The sequence below is a fragment of the Poecile atricapillus genome, chromosome 6 (assembly GCF_030490865.1).
Source record: "Poecile atricapillus isolate bPoeAtr1 chromosome 6, bPoeAtr1.hap1, whole genome shotgun sequence".
Lineage (NCBI taxonomy): Eukaryota > Metazoa > Chordata > Aves > Passeriformes > Paridae > Poecile > Poecile atricapillus.
The window spans coordinates 38565692-38579306 of record NC_081254.1 but is presented as its reverse complement, the minus strand read 5'-3'; the positions used below and the strand labels follow the sequence as shown (position 1 = coordinate 38579306).

At 41.7% G+C, this 13615-nt stretch overlaps 1 protein-coding gene across 6 annotated transcripts in view; it reads right to left on the bottom strand.

The window, feature by feature from the left end:
• ALDH18A1 (aldehyde dehydrogenase 18 family member A1) overlaps window positions 1-13615 on the bottom strand; it is a 38693-nt gene that overhangs the window by 21607 nt on the left and 3471 nt on the right. For 2 of the 6 annotated variants that reach the window (XM_058840981.1, XM_058840984.1), the window contains 5 exons: window positions 6515-6638; window positions 3592-3815; window positions 1956-2105; window positions 1757-1861; window positions 296-454 (listed from right to left, as the gene is read on the bottom strand). In XM_058840981.1, coding sequence (XP_058696964.1) covers window positions 296-454; window positions 1757-1861; window positions 1956-2105; window positions 3592-3815; window positions 6515-6608 — 732 coding nt within the window. In that variant the 5' untranslated portion in view covers window positions 6609-6638. Of the gene's footprint in view, window positions 1-295; window positions 455-1756; window positions 1862-1955; window positions 2106-3591; window positions 3816-6514; window positions 6639-9818; window positions 10199-13615 lie in introns of those variants that run through there. The other 4 variants (XM_058840983.1, XM_058840985.1, XM_058840982.1 and 1 more) reach the window with 4 other exon arrangements.

Below are 13615 nucleotides of genomic sequence, written 5' to 3'. Positions count from 1 at the left end.
GAGGCACTAACTGATGCCCAAGAAGGGGTGCTGGATTAGATGACCTGCAGCAGCATGCTTGCTTTTGGTAAAGCAGACAATATTTGCCCTGGTGTCACCCCACAACACTGTATCATGCCAAATACAGGTAAGTCAACAGAGTCTTCCAGTACCCTCTGTCCACATACTAATTCTGTATCTTTGTTTCTCTGCTGTAGATTTCAGAGGTCCTCGGTTATGGCATTAGTCAACTACACATTAGCGCTGCACCATCTGCAAGCAGGACCCCCCCCCCTCCTTGCAATACTTTACCCACATTTACCCCCTGCAGATCACTGTTGGGCTCTGGAGGTGGAACAACTGCATCATTAGTGTTAATTATAGGGACAATATTCATCCTTAAAAGCTCATGTAATGTTCCATTTAAGTTGCGACGCTTCTGTTCATCATGGAAATCCAGATTGGTGACTAAAATCTTAAAGAAAGAAAGAAACTACTCAGCCTACCTTTCCTGGAAGAACATCATATAAACTTATGTATTAACATGTCATAACACAGCAGTCATGCTTTTTGGATCTTTAAAGAAACAAAAGCCACATTTAAAAGATATAGAATACAAGTGAGAAATACTCTTTGCACAATATTATCAGGTTTATTCCACTGAAGCCTGTAAAGGCTTATCTCAAGCTGGTAGGTCACACACTCCAAGAAAGAACTTGAAAAAAAAGATTGCAATCAGAACATAGATGCTCATGTTAACTACTAAGACCCTGGACAATTCAATAGATTGCTCAAGACACTGCCTTTCCAGTTTTCCTCCCACTTTAATGTTTGTACTTGTAGTGAGCAGAAGGGATGCTTTATATCACGACTTTTCTTCCACTCACTAGAACTCACTTGCTCTTCTGAAACAATCTTGCGTCCTGCAAGCAGATAGTACCCCTTTCTTTTGGTGTTTTAAGACAAAAAACACTCAATGTCTGCTCTGGAAAGATTTTTTTTGTTTTCACTCTGCCATTTGACATTTGAGAACTAAGCAAACAACTCCACCACATATGTACAACAGCACTTGGAATCAATGTGTATGCTAAGTTTTTTGGCACGGGCAATTCTTTAATATCAGAGGAATGATAGTTGTCTACAGATTTAAATAAGATGACAATCCAGCATGACCTATAGTGATTTTCAGGGGTATTATAAACAATTTGGCCATATCGGCTATACCATATTACAGTAAGAAGTTCCTCTGAGAAGACTTCATACTAGGCTCCTAAATTCACTGAAAATGTCTAAACAAATAAGGCCTAATAGTTAACGCAATTCCATACTTTCAGGGTATCTAAGATAAACAAAGCCTGTTTAAGGCTAGTTCAACTGATACAGTTACAGCTTTCAGTATAAGACGCAGGCCAGGGACGCCATCACCCACAAATTGGACAAGTTCGAAAAGCAGAGGGACAGCAAATTCTGAAGTGTGGATATGCATTCCTGCCAGCTTTACAGAATGTGTCACAGTTTAGTCACTTGCAGTTTTTAAACCCTCAGTTTGGACCACCAACTACAGCTTTTGTGAAGAGATTTTAACAGACCCTCCCTGCTATAAAAGAGTAGGATACATCTGAATCTCAAAAAGAAAAAGCATATTCATTTTATTTTGACAATAGATAACTCCATTTCAGAAATATTTATCAAGGCACTCTTGTATAAGCTACCATTTATGTGGCAATAATAAGCTCCAAAAGTAGCAAGTCAGTCTAGGAAAGAAGGAACACCTTACTTGAGCTGCACAGATACTGTACTGCGTAAACATGGCCTCATACAGAGCCATTAGTCCACTCTGCCCAGCTGCTGCACAGGCTCGGGCCTCCAAGACTGGAATAGCCTACAAAGACAAAGAACAGCTGTTAGGCAGTGACTTGAAGATGTAGCTAGTACCCAACGCTCAAAGAAAAGCAGGAGTGTCACCAGCCTCTCACCATATCTTTTAGCTGACTCTGGCCTGAATGAAGTGCTTGCCTCACGCTCTGAGAAAGCAAGATCTCATGACGCAACCGCTGCTTTCCAAAAGCTACAGCCCCACTAGTGACAATCATCATCTCTCGGCCCTGATTTTGCAGCATTGAAACCTGTAAGTACAGGAAAAAAAAATAGGGCCTGGTGTACGATCAGTGAGAGCGAGATAGTCCTGGCTACTATAACCTTGTGTTCACAAATTCCTGCTGACACAATCACTTTGATTTCTGTATGGATGCACAAAGCAAGGCAATCACCCTTCACGATATGTCTGCACACCTTCCCAGCCACTTGGGAGCTATGCCAAGGACTGCATGCAATCTGTAACTTCTCATAAACCTTTTCACAATACCAGCTTTTATGACAGAAAAATGCTTGAATCCATCAATTCCCAAAGCTACCATTATACAGTAACTTTGAATTCTAGAAGTGAAGATGCCAGCTCTCAATAGTAAAGCTTTCGATTACTTCCTCCTTACATGTATCTGGCCAGATTCCTTTCAAAGCCCCAAAGCTAAATGTCTTACATGAACTTAATATATTATGTTAACTTCATTTCCCAGAAAGGACATGTCCAATGCTCACCAAGATAACCCTTTCATTATGCAGAAGAAATACATGAGCTGATCCCATCAGTTTTTCCTACAGGTAATGAGGTTTCAGGCTTTTCTCTGGAGGAACTCTGCAAATGTTCAGGTGATCAAGAAGGGTTGATTTGTTTTGCAGAGTTCACATACTTCAGTGCCACCTTCCCACTAGAGACAACAAATGCCCCAGCCATGTCTTACTTACTGCACAAAAATCTCACTGTGCAAACCCTCCATACTGGGTTTGGTGAAGATGGAGCTAACGTTCTTTATAGGGGTCTGTATGAGACTCTGTTTCAGATTTCAGTTGTAAAACAGTTTTGGTAACATTGCAATGTGTTGCCTATTGCTAAATAGTGCTTGCACAGCATGGAAGCCTCATCTTTCCCCCATGCTGAGCAGCACCTGCACAGCCATCAAGGCCTTCCTTGTTCCACTATGTCCCATTCCAGCAGGTAGGCTAGCAGCTGGGCACAAAGTTCAGAGAGTACGCATTTGAGACAGCTGACCTTAAACTGGCCAAATGGATTTTTCATGCACAGTAATAGTCACACAATAGAAAAATGCAGGAGGTTGTCTTCCAAGGTGGCCACCACTCAAGAACTAGCAGGGCACTGGTCTGCTTGTGTGAGGTAGTGATTGCCATCACTGATTTCTTTTCCTCTCTCCTTGACTTATTAAAATATCTTTATTTCAACCCATGAGTTTTCTTACTTTTGGTCTTCCCATTTTCTTTCCAATCCCACTGGTAGTGGGGCAGAGGTGAGGGAAGGAAGTAAGAATCTGTGTGGATGTTTAGCTGGTATGTCAGGATCAACCCACCACACCTTCAAAAACAATATACTGAGTTACATGGTTTATAGTACTGCAGCGTAGAGGGCTCGAAAGGGAAAGGCTGACACATTGTTTTAAAGAGTATCGATACTTTACTGATGGCTTACTGCAATCTTCTGCAGCATCCAACAGCCACTGAGAACCTGAAGGTAACACAAATTTTCAATCACAGAATTACCTGCTCTACAATAGAAGCCAGCCTCCCAAGGGCCAAGCCACACTCATCCCCTCGAGTAACAACAGCACTACCCAGCTTTACTACAATCCGTTTTGCATGCTTCAGCTCACTGCGGTGTGCAAACGATTTTCCATGTGCACGGCTGAGTGGCACAGTGATAAATGGAATGTTGCTCCAACAACGGACGGATTCACTCCTTAATCTTTGGCTATAGCAAGGGAGATCTGTGGATAACAAAAGAAAGAAAGAAAGAAAGAAAGAAAGAAAAAAAAAACCAAACTGTTTTAAATGTTTGATTCAGACTTTAACCCTTCACAACACACACTTCCAATTGAGAAGTTCCAATTGAGAAATTGAGAATGAGAAACTAGCTTCCAATTCATCAAAACAAAGTGCAGAACAGGAGCATCTGAGCAGCACTAACCATCCCTAACGTACAGAAGGCAATATCCCATGCATCACAGAGCTCTGACTCTGGGAATCTAGAAGACCAAACTGAGAGACACTGTAAAAGAGCCTATATAGCTAAAATCTCAAGGACTAGTTTTAAAAACAATCTTCTTTGCCTTGCCTCATTAGATACAGTTAAGAGAGTTTTCCTGTCTGAAGAAGCACAGAAAGCCTGACTGTTAGAAAAGAAACACAGCTTTTACAACATCTCTAAACCAGGTATTTTTGCACATTGCTCAGCTAGGGAGAATTGAAGGGGCATGACAAACGTACGAACTCGAAGTTGCATGGTGGTGCTCAAGGCCTGGAACAGGCCTCCTGCAGATGTGTTTGTGCTCCAAGCCTGTCCATGTTCAGGAGACATTTGGACAACACCCATAGTGTGCTTTAGCTTTGGGCAGTCCTGAAGCATCAGGCTGTGGAACTAGGTGACCACTCTAAGAGTCTTACAACTAACTATTCTATTCTAGTCAATCCTAAGCAATGTATCATCTGAAGATGCAGAGGCTTCTTTACAAATCAGTAAACTGAATCCTATGCCATAGTCAGAGTTACCCAACTATATTTCATATGTTCAGCATCTCTAATTTTGGTGCTTTGTAATACATAATAGATTCATTTACAAGTTAAAGTGACCATTCTTGGTGCTGCTGGAGAAAGATGGGAATGAATGTTGTGCTACATAAAAAAACCCGACTTTTAATTCAACAATGTTTTAATTAAATAAATCCTTCCCTCATTATACACACAGAAAAAGTTTATGTGACTAAACATAAGTGCCGCACTTACATGTCACATATAAAAAAAACAGAAAATGGAATTTAGAGAGAAGTTTCATTTGCCCCAGTTTTCACGAGGGAATACTTGTGAATCTAAATAAGGTCTACAATACATAGGAAAGACTGGGCAAAGGAGTACAATTTGACTGTTGTTTCCAGCATTAGAACTTACTATTTAGTACTGCTATTTAGTATTTGCCTAACCTACACAGTATAACCAGAAAGGAGTTTATTTCTAGTTTTCTTGGCTTCAGGGTTTAGAAGATTCTAAGAAGGTAGCTGTTGAGAGATAACCAGTATCTGAAAAGAAATAATTTACTTTTTTTAAGAAAAATAAGGGAAAATACAACAGTTCTAGAACAAGCAGAGCATTCAATTCATCCCCACTGAAGTCCTAATCATCAGCCTTGCTCTATGACTGCATACATCTACCTTTTTTAGTTATTTACACTGGACTGAGGTGTGACATCGGTTCCCACTTTACACATGCAAAACATTTCTGGAGATGCAAGCCCATTAACTTGCTCCACATTCAATTAGGGAGGAACTGACACAGCCATCCAGTCCAGGTTTTGGACAAGTAAGCTTAAAGGCATTCCAGTTTTTAATATCCCATACCTGTCAACAGTTACACTTCCTTAATAAAGAAAGGGACACACATGAAACATACTTAAGTATTTGACACTGCAGATCTTTCTATGTAGCCTGCACAAGGCTTGCTTCTCAGAAGTAAAGAAGCAGAATTTCAAAATACACAGGGTGAACATAACAGAAAAAAAGCCATGGAGAACAAACAGAAAACAGTGGAGAACAAAAAAATCCCTGTGATAAATGATCACTCCAGCATTAGATCACAACTGATGAAGTGACAAGAGTTGTTCCACTGCTGGATACTGTCAATACTTAGGAACAAACTTCTCATAGTTAGCATTGTTAAAATTATTGACTTCAGAAAATGAGACACATTTAGAAATATTACAAATACACAAGTCAACAGAGCTGTAGCTCATAAATAAAAAATTTAGAATTTTCAAGATTTTAACATCTAATTCATATAGTTATTAATAAAAGAGAACTGTTAATACACAGACCAGTGGGAAATTAATCTTGAATGCAATGGCAAACAGCTACTCTCTTGATCTAATAAGAGTTTATCTATCCTTACCTTTAGTATTTCAGACCACTAATCAAGCAGACACTGAATGGTTCTCATAAATTAGGTTTTCAGGAAGGAGCTATTTACAGGGCACCTACGTAATTACACTCAGGTTTCCTGCATGCACCTTTCCAGTTGAATTTAATCCAAGTAAATTTGAGTTTTGCTGTTTGCTTTACTCAAGATATCTGAAAATGCAGATGGGGGAGCAGACATAATCAGATCTTGTTTTCCAGGAATGTATGAGGTGCAAATAAAAGCAGCTTTCACAGCAGCAGCACTTTTACAACTAATTATTTTTCCTTGAAATGCATGCCAGAATGAAAAATACACAAACTCAGACATCCAGCCGAATATTACTGAGTTAAGGGAAAAAGTAACACTGGGAAAGCAGAACTTCAACTACAGTTCACTTCAGAGATTGTACGTTTTGAATGATGTTAATGAGATGATTTTCCTTCCAAATAGAAAAGAGCATAGACATGCCCAGACACATACTGACCAACATTTTAGAATGTGTGCTTTCTCTCATACATACATAAACGGGAAATGGCTGCGATGGCATGTGGCGGTAACACAAAGCACCATCCAGGGGAACGGACAAGAGGGCTCAGAGCAGCTCGACACAACATTCTGAGATGCCTTCTGCAAATCAAGGGTATCTGCAAGTTAAAATGGAGGAAGGGGGGAAACTGGTTAAATAGCAATTACTTTCCATCTATATTTCTCTCCTCGCCCACTCCCCCAGTCCAATTCCTCTTTGTCCTGTATCATCTCAATACAATTTCCTTTGCCCACTCTCCATTGTGCAGAATTTGCACAACGATATAGACAGACTATGATATAGAAGAACTGAAGGCCTCTCTTCCCTACCTGCTTTAAAGGTAAAGAATAAAACATGGCTTCCTGAGAAGTGAAAACACTATTAGTGAATGTACCTACAATGGATAAAAGTAATCTTTTTTTTTTCATGGAGAAGCCTGAAAGAAAAAGAAAAAGTAGAGAGGTTGCATCATACAGATTTCTCTGTATAACCCACAACAGAGCATCTACTAAACTTCACATGAATCTCTGCCCTATTCAATATAGGAAATATGTTCATGCACTTTTCCCTGAGCACTACCAAATTACAAGATCTTATTCACGATAACAGGTAAGGACACAAACTTCCAAGCACTTGGCATTAGTTTCCCTTGACTGAAACTAAACACTCAGGATTCTTCTAACTCTTAAATTCACTAGAGCATGTACACAGCAAACGAGGGATACAAAATTAGCCATTTCCTATGACAGGTCTAGTGCAAGTAATGCATCTAGTCTCATCAAGGAAACAAACCAGATTAAGAAGAATCCAGTTCTCTCAGACAGTATTTAAACCACAACACCTCTCCTCCTCCTTTCACAAAACTTTGTTTCCTTTACTTGCTTTCAATCTATTTTCCTGCGCCATTGAAATAAAGCAAAAAAAACGCACAAACTATGCTACAGAGAAAGCATTGAAAAGAGGACAAGGAGACCTTAAAGTAACTGCACTGGAAAACTACGATTACAAATACCAGGACATTTACAGCACTGTCAGTTCTGGCATACGTGTACATGAACACGTGAAGGGGCCTCATTACCCTGCATCAGTGTATTATTATCCCTCATTATGATCCTTACCAAAATATACCTCTGCATTAGACAAGGCAGCCACCAACACATAATATTCCTCATGTTGGCCTAGTAAAGCTTACATTGCATGACATTTTAATAATATTAATCTTCAATGTCCCTCCAGTTCTGCATTTCATCTGAAATGGCAATACTGGCCACTGCCATGATGAGGCAAAGGACTCTGAGCAGATCGTGCAACTAAGCAAATAGTCAAAGTTTTCTTCTCATAACAGGGTAAGTTTAAAGAACCTGGGGAACAGTACTAACTAGACATTCCCCCAATGAACCCTTACCAGGCACCTCATGTACCTGCCTCCTGGGTTACACAGTTCCCACTATTCATGTTTCAGCCTTCCACCTTGAAGCTCACCTTGACCTCTACTGTCAGACACTGTCTTCTCAAGAGGGTTTTATAGCTGGGTCTCAGAGAGATGCTCAAAATCCAGCAGCCCCTTACATGAGCTGGTAAACACCAGGTTCTTTATCCAGAACCCCTTCCACCATAAACACCATAAGTGGAATTGCCCATTCCCCTTCAGCTCCCTCTACAGACTATATGCCCCTGTAAGAGACAGAAACAGGCACTCTATCTGAAGTTTCACCTCCAGACACTTCCTGTTACCCCTCCTGTCAGACCTTCAACTCCTGTTACAGTCATAACCTTCACCTGACACTTCGCTGTCACAGAATACGGACCCACACTGGCCAGATCAAGCTGTGCCATCTCCTTGGCTGCTCCTACTGATCTGCTGGAGAACCACTTCACCTTCTCACTACAGGCTGCTTGCAACTAAGAACAACCTCATCCTTCTGGAAGACTGTCTCCTGTTTCCCTTCGCCGGAGACAACTTTGCTAAAAGCAGGTAGACAATGAAGAATGAGAAGCGTCAGACGGTGTGGATCTTTTGGAGGAAAAAAGATTAGAAAAAATAGCATGTTTCTGAAACTAGCTTGTGAGAAAAGGCAAGGAGACTAAGAAAACAGTGAGTTTAAAGCAGCAGCAGGTATCAGTGTGTGAAATGGAAATGGATGCTGCCAGAAAGCACAGACAGAGCAGTTTACGGTATGATGCAAACTACAGGCTTTCTTTCAGGCTAATCAAACTCCATTCTCTCCTCTCACTCAATCAAGGATTGAAAGTTAATTGCAATCCTCATTTTCCATTCCACTCACATTTCCACCACTTCCATAGCTGGAATGGTTCCGACATTCAGTGACAAACAAATAAAAAAAGGCATATAATTAAAAATAATTTTTTAAAAAAACTGTCTTGCCCCATATGCAGGAAGCAATTAAAAAAAAAAAAAGCAGCAAAATGCATTATTCAGGTATTCCTCCTAGCATCAGCTTAAATTTTTTTTTCACTACCATAAAAACCTAATTCTTCCAAACTAGCCTCCAAACATGACCTCTAAAATTATAATTTTTCTATTATATCTTTAAATAATGAAAATTATCCTTATATTACTGCTCATAGAAAGCAATACCATGACCTAATTTTCATGTATTTATTATCATAAAACAGCTGTTAAGTAGCACAGTACATTTAGATGCTGTTCCAGATCAGTGTAGAGACCTAATTAGTTACCTTCCAAAGAAATCAGTGATCTGAAATCCTAAAATTTGTGCCTTGAAAAACAACAGTCTTCAGTTTGTTAGCAGCAGAACCATAGCATGTCCACAATTATTTGCAGTGAATTGATTAAATTAAAAATAAAATTAAATAAACTTTTTCCAGAGTTTTATATATAAAGGCAAATATCTGAGTATTAAGACATTCCACAAGTGGAAAAAACCTGGAAATCAAACTCTGATCTAGAGAACTATTTTGTTATAATATGTTTGAAACACTTAAGCATATAAACAGACATAAATCAAGTTCAAAGGCAATGCCCACAATTTCTATGAAGTGAGTCTTTCCCATAACAAAGATTTTAAGTCCTCTGTAACATTCAGAGGCTTTTACTATTTAAAGCACTTCATTACCTTACCAACTGAAACTTCCGCAAGGGGAAAAAAAAGAATAAATCGATCTGCAGCTGTTCGCGCAAAATTTAACCCTAGAAACATTCCTAGAGGGAAGCCAGTTCAGAAGAACCGACTAAAATAAAGGAAAACTTCAAATAAATAGCCTTTATAGCAGCCCGCATATAGGTTCACCCGCGTTCTGCAGATGGTATACGCACAGAGGAGAGGCAACTCAAAGGAGCAAGCACCGTGCGAATCCTCTCTCTCAGGAACACAGTACTGCCTGGTGCGGCGGAGCAGCACCGTGTCCCGGCCTCGGAACCCTTCCGAGTGCCTCTCAGGCCAGCACCTGCAGGAGCTTGCCGCTAGCCCATTTTGCCAGACCCAGTCTATAGATCAGTTCTGCAGCACAAGAGGGGTTGTACAGCAGCAGCACCGGCGACAGGACCCCGCGAGCCGCGCGCTCCGCACCTGCCGCCTCCTGCCGCGGGCCCGTCAGCAGCGCGCGAGGGACCCGGGCCGCGCCCGGGCGCGCTCCCGCCGCCACGCCCCGCTGACTCGCCGCAGCCAATCCCCGCCCGGCGCGGCCTCGGCCGCAGCCAATCCCCGCCCGGCGCGGCCTCGGCCGCAGCCAACCAGCGCCGCGGCAGCATCCACGTCACGTCCAGCCGACCGCTGCTTCGCCCTCGCCGCCTCGCGCGCTACCGGCAGATGATGTAATTTCGCTCCACGTTGCAGCACACAATCCTGGCATTTGCAAGTTACAGCATTAACAACTGTTTAGTCTGGCTCCACACTAGTCCAGACAGTCCTACCCACAGCACAAGCGCTGAGCCATGTCCCACAACGGCATCCCTTAACCTGGATTGTCCTCGCCTTCACATGTTTGCAGTCTGGTGCAGACAGCAGATGAAAGGGATCTGCAGCCAGTCTTCTGAGAGCGGCTTTAGCTCCTTAGGCCGTTTACATCCTTTTGTTATATATACAGACTATATTACGGGCTTTTCGCAAATATTAAAAAGAATGTTATATATACAAGGTTAGAAAACTTTGCTGTATTAATATAGTTTCTTCTATTTCTGTTACTGATGAAACTTAGAAATAGCGGTATAATACATACATGTTAAGCTATAACATGATATTAAAACAAAAACTACTTTTCTTTATATAACCCAGAGACTAAAAAAATAGTCAAAGACTCGCCCTGCATTCTTAGATTATCTTATGCAGATGAAGATAGCAATCCTCCAAGTCCTCCAAGAGAAAAATTTATTGCAGCCGTTATCAAGAAGTGTAACATCCGGCAGCACCAAGAAAATTAATCTATTAGGAAGGGGGAAAGTCAAAAACTAAACAAAAAAAATCTAAAATTTAATAAGAATGTTTGAATTATCTATAAAAAATCATGAATATGTAGTAGAGTTCTGTTTTTAAGAGACAATCCTTTGTTAGCAAAGTGTACTCTTGACTGAATGCAGAGACACCCGGCCATATTTGTATATTTTATTTTTATCTCCTAATTGTCTTTCTATTAAACTTTTTTAATTCTATATAAAAAAATATGTAAACCTTGTTTTTCACACTTTCCTCCATTACAGCCTCAACCTCTTCACAAGTGCAAGAGTGCTGGCTTTGCTTTCGACTTACCTCCCATATCCCACTTGAATTCACTTCTGAATTAAGAGAATCGTGTAATTTAGAACCACAGAATATCCTGAGCAGTAAAGGACCCACAGGGATCATCAAGTCCAGCTCCTGGCCCTGCACAGGACAACCCAAATCATCTCATCACACGCCTGAGACTATTGTCCAAATGTGCCTTGAGCTCTGTCAGCCTTCGGGCCATGACCACTGTCCCGGGGAGCCTGTTCCAGTGCTTGACCACCCTCTGGGAGAAGAACCTTTTCCTGATGACCAGCCTCAACCTCCCTTGACACAGCTCCAATGGTTTCCTCAGGTCCTGTCACTGGTCACAGAGAGCAGAGGTCATTGCCTGTCCCTCCACTGCCTGTGGGAAGAAGCTGCAGAGTGTGATGAGGTCTGCCCTCAGTCTCCTTCAGACTGAACAAGCCAAGTGCCCTCAACAGCTCTTTGTATGGCTTTCCCTGGAGACCCTTCACCACCTTTCTAGGCCTCTTTTGGATGCTCTCCAATAGCTCTGTATCTTCCTTATGTTATGGTGCCAGAACTGCACACAGTAGGTGTGACCTGCCCACACTTAGGAATTTGGAAAACAACTTTAAGATCACTGAGTCCAACCACAAGCCTAATATCATCAAGTCCACCAATCCCTGCCTGCAGTGGCCTTTGATGCAGCCAATCTGCAACCATGGTGGCCCTAATCCAACCCTAAGTGTCACATCTACACAGCCAGGAAGAGCACTGTCAGCTGCCACAGGCACTGCCGGTTGTTTTAAGAGCCCTCCAGGGATGGTGACTCTACTGCTGCTGTGAGCAGTGAAAGGGTGTCAGTGCCTGACGACCCTTTCTGTGAAGATGTTTTTCCTAATATCCAACCTAAGCATTCCTTGATGCTTCTTGAGGCAATTTCCTCTCGTCCTGTCACTGGCTCCTGGGGAACAGAGCCAGACTCCCACCTGGCTGCATCCTCCTGTCAGGGAGCTGTACAGAGCAAGGTTACCCCATGAGCCTTCTTTTCTTCAGGCTCAACACCCTCAGCTACCTCAGATGCTCCTCATGAAACTTGTGCTCCACACCCTTCCCCAGCTCCATTCCCTTCTCTGGACACACTCTAGTCCCTCACTGTCCTTCCCACAGTGAAAAGCCCTGAAACTGACTTCAGGATTAAAGCTGCAAGCTTCACCAGTGCCCAGTAAAGGACAACGGTCACTGCCCTGGGCATGTGACCACACCATGGCTGATGCAAGCCAGGTGCCATCGGCGTTCTTCATCACCTGGGCTCATGTTCAGCCACTGTCAACCAGCATCCCCTGGTCCTTTCCTGTTGGGCACTTTCCTGTCATTCTTCACACAGCCTAGAGCATTCCATGGAGTTGTTGTCACCCACGGGCAGGACCAGCACTTCACCTTGTTGACCCTCATACCACTGGCCTCGGCCCATCAATCCAGCCTGTCCAGATCCTTCTGCAAAGCCTTCCTGCACAACAGCAGATAAACACTCCTGCCCAACTCAGTGTCATCTGCAAGCACTCATCACTGCAATTGGTCAAAACAACAAATCTACAGTTTTTCATCTTCAAAGACACCGCAAAATCCACAGTAGTCCCGCAGTTTAACTCAGACACTAGTTATAGTGTTTTCTGTCTTTACCTATGTTATATTACCACTGTTATATTCCTATTAGAATTCAAACAAATTCCCACAGTATCAATTCCCATATTGTTGCAAGGGAGTTGTTCTGTGAGCTATTTTTGTTTATTTGTTTGGGGGGCTGTTTATTTTTTAGTTTAGTTTTTTTAATTGTTAACACATCACCTTCTGGGATCAAGAAACAATCTTAAATGAAGGTCTCAAAATTGTGGAGAAAACTTCACAAAAAATGAAGAATATTCAAAGTGGTGGGTGGTAGAGATCAAGACCTTTGGAAAAACTTTGGTGTCTCAAGAATTAACAGAAAATCCAACCCACAATTTTCTGATGTTAACATACCACTTTCTCCAACCAAGGGAAATTAAACAACTCCCCGAGCTCCCCCTATAAAGAAGAAAAAATACCAAAACCACAAGATCCTCCCCATCCTCATCCATCCAAAAAACCCAAAACAAATAAGAAAAATACCCCAAAAATAAGGTCTTCGCTTTGTTAGAAGACTATTTGTAGATCTTTACTTTGCCAGAAGTAGAATGTGGTTTAATCATCATAGTGCGTGTAAGCCCTGCTCTCCCCTCCTCCCCACTCCAATTATTAGCAACTGCAAAATAAAACCAATGACAACACCGGAATGTTGGTGACTCACTCACAAAAAAACCCAGAACCATGATTAAAGGTATATCACAGCAGTTGATTTTTTTTTTTTTTTTTTTTTTTTTTTAAA